The 12,210-nt window shown below is 45.0% G+C and overlaps 1 protein-coding gene across 1 annotated transcript in view; it reads right to left on the bottom strand.

The window, feature by feature from the left end:
- The window catches only part of prkcq (protein kinase C, theta), a 124,057-nt gene that overhangs the window by 55,743 nt on the left and 56,104 nt on the right, over positions 1 to 12,210 (bottom strand). Inside the window, exons 9-10 of the mRNA XM_086010751.1 lie at positions 12,061 to 12,175; positions 2,829 to 2,983 (exon numbers count right to left, since the gene is read on the bottom strand). Of these exons, the coding sequence (XP_085866877.1) occupies positions 2,829 to 2,983; positions 12,061 to 12,175 (270 nt within the window). The remainder of the gene's footprint in view (positions 1 to 2,828; positions 2,984 to 12,060; positions 12,176 to 12,210) is intronic.

Raw genomic sequence — 12,210 nt, 5'->3', positions numbered from 1 at the left:
AACGACATCTGGACATAGTGGGAAGATTTCCTGCATTCACTATTTCCAACAAAATCGGATAAGAGTTCTAAAACAGCAGCAACAACAACTTATATTTATATAGCACCTTTAATACAACAACTTGTATTTATATAATGCCTTTAATGTAGTAAAACGTCCCAAGGTGTTGAACAGGAGTATTATAAGATGAAAAATTTGACACCGAGCCACATAAGGAGGAATTAGGACAGGTGACCAAAAGCTTGGTCAAAGAGGTAGGTTTTAAGAAGTATCTTAAAGGAGGAGAGAGAGGCGGAGAGGTTTAGGGAGGGAATTCCAGAGCTTAGGGCCTCGGAAGCATGGCCACCAAGGGTGGAGCGATTAAAATCAGGGATGCTCAAGAGGCCAGAATTAGAGGAGTTATTAGAACATGAAGTTATTAGAGCCACAAAATTCACAGAGAGCAAATAAAAATCACGATTCTTTTACAGCCATGCGGATTTACAGAGAGCAACTACATGAATAGTAACTACAAGTGACGACCCATAGAACAACCAACAGCTCAGCATGATACTCCACATTGGAAACCATTCTGCGAGACATTTGCTTTGGAATCAGGCTGTACAATATCAGTAATGTGTGCATTCCTTCATTCACTTTTTCAACAAAGACATAACTCCATTTATTTTAAGTGGGTCAAAGCCTTTGGTAAGAAGCAGGGGATTGTCAGAAAGTCACGTTAGTACCTTGGTTACGAATATTGAACAGCGTGACTTCAACCTTATCAGTTTTAAACCTGTTGTCTAAATTTCTTCGATTCCAATGGGGTTTCATAAGAACATAAGAAATAAGAGCAGGAGTCGGCCAAATGGCCCCTTGAGCCTGCTCCGCCATTCAATAAGATCATGGCTGATCGTCGACCTCAACTCCACTTTCCCGCCCTATCTCCGTATCCCTTGATTCCCCTAGAGTCCAAAAATCTATCTATCTCAGCCTTGAATATACTCAATAACTCAGCATTCACAGCCCTCTGGGGTAGAGAATTCCAAAGATTCACAACCCTCTGAGTGAAGAAATTCCTCCTCATCTCAGTCTTAAATGGCCGACCCCTTAATCTGCGACTATGCCCCCTGGTTCTAGACTCTCCAGCCAGGGGAAACAACCTCTCAGCATCTACCCTGTCAATCCCCCTCAGAATCTTGTATGTTTCAATGAGATCACCTCTCATTCTTCTAAACTCCAGAGAGTATCGGCCCATTCTACACAATCTCTCCTCATAGGACAGCCCTCTCATCCCAGGAATCAATCTAGTGAACCTTCGTTGCACCGCCTCCAAGGCAAGTATATCCTTCCTTAGATAAGGAGACCAAAACTGTGCACAGTACTCCAGGTGTGGTCTCACCAAGGCCCTGTACAATTGTAGCAAGACTTCCTTACTCTTATACTCCAATTCCCTTGCAATAAAGGCCAACATGACATTTGCCTTCCTTATTGCTTGCTGTACCCGCATGCTAACTTTCTGTGTTTCTTGCACGAGGACACCTAAATCTCTCTGAACACCAATATTTGAAAGTTTCTCACCATTTAAAAAATGGTGTTTCAATTGTTTCAAGAGTTTCAATCGAAAACTTTCACCTTGACTTTCTGCGGAGGTTGTCTCGCTGCTTCCCTGGGCTGTCAGCCAATTGGAAGAACCCCCATTGAAATCCTACCCCCTCGTCTTCATATTCAATACTTTGTAAGACGGATACACAGTGGATAGAATGAATTCTATGTGGACAGAGTGCAGGAGGCTGCCGGGACAAAGCTCTGATTGCTACACTGGCAAACAGTATTTCCTGGCTACTCAGCAATGGTAACAAGGATTAGTGAGGCCTCCATCAGGCATTTCGTGAAGACTGGCCTGTGGGGGCAATCTCTCCCTCTCCCTCTCTCTCTTCATTACTACCTCTCACCTCAGCTGTGATGCCACCTCATCCAAGGCAAGCTTATGTGGCTTACCTTCATGAATAACATGTCTGCTGGTAAGACCACTGATGTGACAAATGGACTTTATTTTTATGACCAAAGGGCGACCGCGAAAGCCCTTGAAATAAAGCCCCATAATCTAATCCACAGTATATAATATATGAAATAAGAACATAAGAAATAGGAGCATGAGTAGGCCATTCGGCCCTTCGAGCCTGCCCCGCCATTCAATGAGATCATGGCTGATCTTCGGCCTCAGTTCCATTCACCGGCCCTATCGCCATATCCTTTGATGCCTTTACTAGTCAGAAATCTATCGCCTTTTGTTTTGAATATACCCAATGACTGAGCTTCCATAAATAGTAAAGGAGCAGATGAGAAAGCACAGTATGCACGGGTGGGGTGGGGTGGGGTGGGGGGTGGGAGGGTGGTCGGGGGGGGGTGTGGGGGGGGCGGGGGGTGGTGGTGGGGGTGGGTGGGGGGGCGGGGGGGGGCGGTGGTGGGGGGCAACGTTCCCTCTAATATTTCTTTGGCCTGTGTGACCCCTTTAATGGGCTGCGCGGACCACTCAAAATTCCACGCATGCGCGGTTTTTCTATGCGCGGGATCTCGAGAGCGCTGTGCAGCCGTGCAGCTTAAAGGGAACATTGGGGGTGGGGCTTCCTCAATAGTTTCTCTGGGCGGGAAAGCAGAGTTGAGGTCGGAGATCAGCCATGATCTTATTGAATGGCTGAGGGGCCGAATGGCCGACTCCTGCTCCTAATTCTTATGTTCTTATGTTTTTATGTTTCTGGGTCCGTGCGTGTACTCGCGCAGTCATTTGTACCTATTATTCACCTCTAACATACGCTGTTTGCTGTACAAAATCTGACTGTTCTTACCTTACCAAAGCTACCTTTTCCTAACATTTTGTGCAGGATAAAGTCGTCAACTGTAAACCTGTGCTGGTCGATTCTGGTGGGTTCTTCATATGTGGGCGAGTCGGGGGCTGTGTCCTCTTCTTCTATTGGCATTTCCCAGGTGATTCCCTGCACGTCTGGAGACAGAAATGTGGAAATCTCAGGAACAGGCGTGGAAATCTCAGGAACAGGCAGGGAAATCAGATTCGCATTGCCATGAAAAAAATTTGAGAATAGATATTTCCTTCCTTCTTACAGAACTGGTCCTGACCACAGAATGGGGTTACTTTTCTCAAGAGGTAATTCATATCGGTGAAAGATAACTTGCAATCATTGAATGGAGTTAAGATACAGATCAGTCACGATCTCATTGAATGGCGGAACAGGCTCGAGGGGCTTAATGGCCTCCTCCTGTTCCTATGTTGGGTCGATTGGGTTTGTACTCGCTGGAGTTTAGAAGAATGAGAGGGGATCTCATTGAAACTTATAAAATTCTGACAGGACTAGACAGACTAGATGCAGGAAGGATGTTCCCTATGGCGGGGGAGTCCAGAACCAGGGGTCACAGTCTAAGGATAAGGGGTAGGCCATTTAGGACAGAAATGAGGAGGAATTTCTTCACCCAGAGAGTGGTGAACCTGTGGAATTCTCTACCACAGAAGGCAGTAGAGGCCAATACATTAAATATATTCAAGAAGGAGTTGGATATGTTTCTTAAGGCTAAAGGGATCAAGGGGTATGGGGAGAAAGCAGGGACTGGGTACTGAATTTGGATGATCAGCCATGATCGCATTGAATGGCGGAGTAGGCTCGAGGGGCCGAATGGCCTACTCCTGCTCCTATCTTCTATGTTTCTATGTTCCATTAAATCATAATTCAAACTGAATCTCCGGTACAGTGCTGAGGAACTGCTACCTTGCTGGAGGTGCTGTCCCTCTGATGTGATATAAAACCAATGTCTATCCCATGGTACTATATGAAGAATAGAGAGCTCTGCCAACATTCCTCTCTCAACTATTATCACCAAATACAGATTAACTGGTGATTTATCTCATTGTTGTTTGTGGGATCCTGCTTTGCATGAACTGGCTGCTGCTCTTCCATACATAACGACAGCCATTACATTTCAAAGTAAGTCACTGTACATGGAGACACTTCTAAGAGATGTTGTAAGGTGGTATTGGTGTTCAGAGAGATTTAGGTGTCCTAGTGCAAGAAACACAGAGAGTTAACATGCAGGTACAGCAAGCAATTAGGAAGAGAAATGGCATGTTGGCCTTTATTGCAAGGGGGTTGGAGTATAAGAGTAAGGAAGTTTTGCTAAAATTGTACAGGGCCTTGGTGAGACCACACCTGGAGTACTGTGCACAGTTCTGGTCTCCTTATCTAAGGAAGGATATACTTGCCTTGGAGGCGGTGCAATGAAGGTTCACTAGATTGATTCCTGGGATGAGAGGGTTGTCCTATGAGGAGAGATTGAGTAGAATGGGGCTATACTCTCTGGAGTTTAGAATAATGAGAGATGATCTCATTGGAACATCTAAGATTCTGAGGGGGATTGACAGGGTAGATGCTGAGGGGTTGTTTCCCCTGGCTGGGGTGTCTAGAACTCAGGGGTCATAGTCTCAGGATAAGGGGTCGGCCATTTAAGACTGAGATGAGGAGGAATTTCTTCACTCAGAGGGTTGTGAATCTTTGGAATTCTCTACCCCAAAGATTCATGCTGAATCGTCGAGTATATTCAAGGCTGAGATAGATAAGATTTTTGGCCTATAGGGGAATCAAGACATATAGAGATTGGGAGGGAAGGTGGAGTTGAGGTCAAAGATCAGCCATGATCTTATTGAATGGCGGAGCAGGGTTGAGGGGCTGAATGGCCGACTCCTGCTCCTAATTCTTGTGTTCTTATGGCAGGTATATAAATGCAAGTCTTTATTTCATTCATTTATTGTTCCTGAAATAGCCACTTGAGGGAGAAAGAGGGAGTGGACACTGAGCACGGTCAGTGATCGCATTCCCTCACAACTGAAAGTAAACATGAAACACAAGCAACACCTGCCAGACCCTGTCTTTTCCCTCATGGTCTTCAGGTTAACAATTTATACTGGGAAATCAAAGCAGCACAAAATCGTTTACGTTGCGGCGAGTCACTTGTGAGGAAAGAGTGACACTGAACTTATCCAGCAGCTGATTGATATTAAACAATGTGACCAGAAGACTGCACAGCAGCTTGCTGGAGGGTACCATTGGTATAGAAGGGACCGCGCTGCCTCAAGGCAACCGCAGATTTAAAATATGACCATTCAAGTAGTCTGTGATTTTTGAAGACATGAATCTGCCAAGTACTTGTATATTTATAGAAAATTATGTGTGTAACTGAAACCCATTAAGTGAAATCAGACGTGAGACTCGCTCGCCTCCTGAGGGAGGGGGAAGGGTAGGTTGAATAGACCCTGAAGACATTGAGGCTGTAACTCGTCTGAAAGAGAAAAGAGCTGCCACAGTGGGAGAAGTCTGACAGCTTTTGAAGTTCTTGAGTTATAACCACAGCTAGCTCGAGGATTTTCCTGAAGATTTGAGCTATTATATAAGGGAGGCAAGACCCCCAGGCGAAAGGAAGAAGCAAATGTTTCAGACTGGCAGGTGTATAAATTCATCATTGTGTACTTGAAAACCCTGAGATTATGCTGAAGGATACTAGGTGACAATCATTAACACATTCATCTGAAGTTCATTACATTACATAGACTGTACAGCACAGAAACAGGCCATTCGGCCCAACTGGTCCGTGCCGGTGTTTATCCTCCACACGAGCCTCCTCCCGCCCCTCTTCCTCTAACCCTATCAGCATATCCTTCTCTTCCTTTCTCCCTCATGTGTTTATCCAGCTTCCCCTTAAATGCCTCGATACGATTCGCCTCAACCACTCCCTGTGATAGCGAGTTCCACATTCTCACCACTCTCTGGGGAAAGAAGTTTCTCCTGAATGATCTTGATTGTTTTGGGGGATGTGTTAACTCATTAAGTTTAAATGAGTTAACTCCTCTGCTAAAATAGGAAAAAGCGGGATTTCAGATGAACATATTACTGATTATTACTCGTATCGCACAATATAATTTCAGACCCCAAGTCTTTAGTTTATCATTTACACTTAAATCTAGTGATTTTTTTGTAGGCCCAACAGGTCTATGCTGATCTTTGTTTTCTGACATGAAGCTAACTGGTTTATAATACCCTGGATTTTGTTCTATCTCCCTTTTTAAATATAGGAATAATATTAACTGTCTGTCAGTTCACTTTTCTATTGAATTTTATAGGTGCCTCTGCTATCTCTTCCTTCTTTTAGTATGCGCCAGGGGTTTTATCCTCTCCACGTTTGTCTAGTTTATCAATTATCTCCTTTCTTTCTATCTTAAATGTCTTGATATCCTTTTTGATTTCTTCTTCTAATGTCATGTCCACCTTATTAGACTCCCTGGTGAATACTGAGGCAAAGTAATTATTCAATATTTCTGCCATTTCACTGTCATTACCTGAGTTTAACTTGTGCATCCCTAAGGGGCCTTTTCCTTATCTAAAATTTCCTTCTGTTGTTTATGTGTCTGTAGAATACTATTTCTTTTTATATTCTTTGATAATTTCATTTTGTAGCTCCCCTTTGCCTTCCTAATTGTTTTTTTGACTTATTTCCGAACGTCTTCGTATACCCTTTTGTCATCCTCTCCTTTATTGTCTATTTACTTAGTGTGTGCCATTTTCTTTGGTTTCAATTTTACCCTAATCTCTTTATTCATCCACGGTGTCTCATTATTGGCTAGTTTGTTCTTGTTGTTTAGCGGTATATATTTCTCCTGAACTCGATTGAACACCTTGCTAAATATTTTCCACTGCTGTTCTCTTTGTCAATATTTTTTACCAGTTTACCTTCCATCTTCATCCCTTATAATTATCTCCCCCCCCGCCAAACCTATTACTTTGGTCTTTGTCTTACTTATGTTTCTCTCAATCATTATCTTAAAACTTATGATGTTATGATCGCTATTGCCTAGATGCTCGTGAATCGTGTAGTACATTTTTCACTGTATTTAAAGCCTTTGCCAGATACTGGTGCAGCTATGGTGTGGGTACTTCGTTTTTTCAGAGGTAGGCATAGGCACACAGTCCAAACTGAGGGTAAAACTCCAGTTTGTGTCTCAGGCCCTTATATCCTAAGATTCTTTTATTAACCTGCTTCATTTGCTCTTTGTATGGGCACCTAGGGAGGATAGGATTGTTTACTGATGCTACCAGATGACCTAAGTGCATAGCTTTTTCTTCTGTTGGTCCTGAAAAGGACAGTCCACATGGTATTTCCTGAAGGCCCATCCCCCAGCGCCAGCTGGTGCCAACACCTTAAGGGGGAAAAATTGGGTCGCGTCCCCTTTGGGGCATTAACTTCACCGGGGCGCTACTTTTAGTACCCCAAAAAAGTTAGCGCCCCCACACCGGAAATTGAATGGTAGCGCCCCAAGCAGGAGGCGTGGTGCTACTGGAAGCACTCCCTCTCCCTCTTGGGGTGCTACCTTTCAATATCGCGGCCCTACGTGCAACAGCGTCACGTGCATCAGCACGTAGCACCACGGTACTGCAGGCCTCCCTCCCCTGATTAAAGGGGAGGGGCCTAGTGCAGCATGCACCAGGACCCTGCTGGGCCACCGGGGAGCGGGGTGCCAGCAAAAGAGCCTGGCACTCAAGAGGAGTGGTGGGCTGACCGATTGTGGCCGGCACCCCGCAGGAGGAGGCCTGAGGGGGCAGCTGCTGGCATGCGGCCCCAAAAAAATGGCCGCCCGGCACCTGCCCTTTAATTTGCGCCGCCCTGGTCGCACACACGGCACCCTGACCCCGTCAGGCATAGCGTCCAGCGGTAGGTCAGGGGGCGCAACCCAAGTTTGCATCCAGGGCGTGAGCGGGGTGCAGTGCACGGCGATGCCGACATCGCCGGAGGCGCAGTGCCACGGGGCGCTACCAGCTACCGCCGCCGTTAACCTCCTGCTGAATTTCGTGGAAGGCATAAGCGCGTCACGCCCGGGCGCTAGGTGCTTTGCGCCCCGTTAACACCCCCTCGGGGCGCAAACGGGAGGCGTAAAGCAACCCAATTTTCCCCCCTAAATCTCAGAGAAACCTGATAAGAAAACACAAAAATCCGGACAGGGCAGATTAAATAACCCTATCAGACATTGATACCCTAATGTCTATCTAATCGAACCTACTCCTGTGGCAAGGCTGGGGATTTTGTCCCAGTTTTGGCCACGGGATGTCCGATGTGAGAAGCAAATAAACCTTTATTTGAAGAAAACAAACTGGCTCAATGGTGGAGGTGCTTTATGTGTCACAGGAGTAGGAGGTCATGCTCAGCACTGTCTATCTGCAACATTATGGATATATTTTCATGTTCATGTTTCGCATCTGGTTTCCCCAGAACCTATCAATTTAGGCTGTACTTATAATGCGCGAAGGATAAGCACATAAGAAATAGGAGCAGGAGTAGGCCAATCGGCCCCTCGAGCCTGCTCCGCCATTCAATAAGATCATGGCTGATCTGACCCTAACCGCCCATCCACTATCACAGAACCATCTCCTGAATCTAACAGAATTAGACACACGAAATAGGAGCAGGATCAGGCTACACGGCCCCTGGGCCCGCTCCGCTACCCACAGGGCCATGACCGATCCGAACCTAGACTCATGTCCAAATTCCTGCCCGCTCCCCGTAACCCTTAATTCCCTTTACTTCTAGGAAACTGTCTATTTCTGTTTTAAATTTATGTAATGATGTAGCTTCTACAGCTTTTTGGGGCAGCATATTCCATGGACCTACCACCCTCTGAGTGAAGTAGTTCCTACTCATCTCAGTTTTGAAAGAGCAGCCCCTTATTCTAAGACTATGCCCCCTAGTTCTAGTTTCACCCATCATCGGGAACATCTTCCCCGCATCCACCCGATCCAACCCCTTCACAATCTTATATGTTTCAATAAGATCGCCTCTCATTCTTCTGAACTCCAATGAGTAGAGTCCCAATCTACTCAACCTCTCCTCATATGTCCATCCCCTCATCCCTGGGATTAACCAAGTGAACCTTCTTTGTACTGACTCGAGAGCAAGTATGTCCTTTCTTAAGTATGGACACCAAAACTGTACGCAGTATTCCAGGTGCAGTCTCACCAATACCTTGTACAACTGAAGCAATACCTCCCTATTTTGATATTCTATCCCCCTAGCAATGAAAGCCAACATTCCATTGGCCTTCTTAATCACTTGCTGCACCTGCATACTAACCTTTTGAGTTTCGTGCACAAGGACCCCCAGATCCCTTTGTACTTCAGTACTTTCCAGTTTCTTGCCATTAAGATAATAACTTGCTCTACGATTTTTCCTGCCAAAGTACATAACCTCACACTTTCCAGTATTGTATTCCATCTGCCAAATCTCTGCCCACTTACTTAGCCTGTCTATGTCCCCTTGCAGGTTTTTTATGTCCTCCTCACTCACTACTTTCCCTCCCATCTTAGTATCATCTGCAAACTTTGATATGTTACACTCGGTCCCCTCCTCCAAATCGTTAATATAGATTGTAAAGAGTTGGGGACCCAGCACTGACCCCTGCGGAACACCACTAGTTACTGATTGCCAGTCTGAGAATGAACCATTTATCCCAACTCTCTGCCTTCTGTTAGATAGCCAATCCTCTATCCATGCCAGAATATTACCCCCAATCCCGTGATTTTTTATCTTAAGCAATAATCTTTTGTGAGGCACCTTATCAAATGCCTTTTGGAAGTCTAAATACACTACGTCCACTGGTTCCCCTTTATCCACCCTATATGTTACTTCCTCAAAGAACTCCAGCAAATTTGTCAAACATGACTTCCCCTTCATAAAACCATGCTGACTTTGTCCGATTAAATTATGATTATCCAAATGTCCTGTTACTGTCTCCTTAATAATGGACTCCAAAATTTTACCTACCACAGATGTTAGGCTAACCGGTCTATAGTTTCCAGCCTTCTGTCTACTGCCCTTTTTAAATAAGGGTGTTACATTAGCAGTTTTCCAGTCTGCTGGGACCTTTGCCGAGTCCAGGGAGTTTTGGAAAATTATTACCAATGCATCCACAATCCCTACCGCCACTTCCCTCAAGACCCTAGGATGTAAGCCATCAGGTCCAGGTGATTTATCCACTTTGAGTCCCATTATTTTACCGAGTACCACTTCCTTAGTGATTTTGATCGTGTTTAGCTCCTCCCCCCCTTTAGCCCCCTGTTTGTCCAGTGTTGGGATATTCTTAGTGTCTTCTACTGTAAAGACTGATATAAAATATTCATTCAGTGTTTTTGCCATCTCCATATTTCCCACCATTCATTTCCTGGTCTCATCCTCTAAGGGACCAACATTTACTTTAGCCACCCTTTTTCTTTTTATATAACTATAAAAACTCTTACTATCTGTTTTTATATTTTTTGCTAATTTACTTTCATAATCTATCTTCCCTTTCTTAATCAATCTTTTTGTTATTTTTTGCAGGGCGAAGGGCGAAGGAGGATTATAATACTCAGGTGCAGAAAGTTCCTGAGCTTTGTGCTTTTTGAAATGGGATGGGTCACTTTGAGTCCCAGTGAGACCTCAGCATGGACTTTGCCAAATGTTCAACACTTTGGGCCAAGTAGACTGATGTGTGTCAGAATTCAGCTCTGATACTCATCTCTAAGCTACATGTACATTCTGTCATAAAGTCAATTACTAGTGAAATTTAACTTATTAATGGGAACACAGGAACAGGAGGAGGTCGTTTAGCCCCTCGAGCCTGTTCCACCATTCAATGCGATCATGGCTGATCTGCGACCTAACTCCATATACTGTAACTATCCCTTTTCAGAGGGATCTAATATATATTATATGCGTCTGTTAAGAATCTTTAATTGAGAGGCTAAATAAAAACCTTTTTAGTATAGTTTCTAAAGCAATATAAGATCTATTGTACAAAAAGAAAATACTGCAGATGCTGGAAATCTGAAATAAAAACAGAAAATGCTGGAGATACTCAGCAGGTCAGGCAGCATCTGTGAAGAGAGAAACAGAGTTAACGTTTCAGGTCGAAGACCTTTCGTCAGACGAAAGGTCATCGACCTGGAACGTTGGGCTGGATTTTCCTTGGGCCGTGGAGTCGGGATTGGAGGCGTGTGGGGGTTTAGAATCCCGAAATTGGGGTTCCCGACCCCATCCCGCCCCCAACCCACCTCCATGCCAGTTTCAAAGGAGGCGGGTACCCGCCCCGCACTGGGACCCGCCTCCGCGAGGCGGGAAGGGGATTAGTGCCAATTAACTGCCTGTTAACAGGTAGTTAACAGGCAGTATTTAGCCTAATCCCTATTTTCATTGTTGAAATGTGGGATTGCCGACAGCTCCAAACCACGCCAAGTTAGCGAGGCGGGCCGTCGGGATGAAGGGCTTGGAGGGGTCGTGATGTCCGGTGTTCAGGTGAGTGATGGGTGCATGAGTGCAGAGGTAAGTGTGTTTGGTCTGTCTAAAGTGTTTAAAGAAGTTCTACTAACCTTTACTTATCTTTATAGCCTTCCTTCCTTCAGGTCTCGGGAGTCCCTCATCTCACCGGCACAGAAAGCAGAATGGCCACCAGCTGTCAAAATCTGCAGCCTCTGCTTTCTGTTCTGGGGAGATCTCTAAATCATCCTGAGAGGAAGGAATTAACCTGGAGTGCAGATTGTCAGTGTTTGACAGCTTCAAACAGCTGTGAAACGCTGATATTTCATCTGTCAAAAGGTCTTGACAGATGAAATTTCAATTTGTGACGTTAGCTGTTGCCGGGTGGCCCTTAATTGGCCTGCTGAGCCCGCTGGGCGGGCTCAACAAGGTCAATCAAGTCTAAATCGCGTGGGTTGGCCACAACTCGATGGAGGCGGGACTACAACCCCAAAAGTTGTAGTCCCGCCTCCTACTCGCCTCCTCAGTGAAAATCCAGCCTGTTAACTCTGTTTCTCTCTTCACAGATGCTGCCTGACCTGCTGAGTATTTCCAGCAATTTTCTGTTTTATAAGATCTATTGTATTCTGGTTCGACATGTTATAGTTAAGTTTTAGAGAAGGTTTATCTCTTTCACAAATTACATAAATTTCATACCAGGAAAGCAATAAATAAAATGGTCTAAATGTGTTACAGTACCTCTCTTAACAGAGGCAGCGGCCTGTTCAACTTCCGTTGGTTGTTTGAGAACGCCCTGGTTAATTTCAACAGGTCCTTCCCGACCTACCTGTTCATGATCACGCAAATTACGTGCCTGGATCAAAGAGACGCATAAACAGGACGTTATAG

Source organism: Somniosus microcephalus, chromosome 17 (assembly GCF_052327205.1).
Source record: "Somniosus microcephalus isolate GS21.2 chromosome 17, FLI_Smic_1.0, whole genome shotgun sequence".
Taxonomy (NCBI): Eukaryota; Metazoa; Chordata; class Chondrichthyes; order Squaliformes; family Somniosidae; genus Somniosus; species Somniosus microcephalus.
The sequence above is the reverse complement of the archived record's forward strand: the minus strand, read 5'-3'. Positions and strand labels throughout refer to the sequence as shown.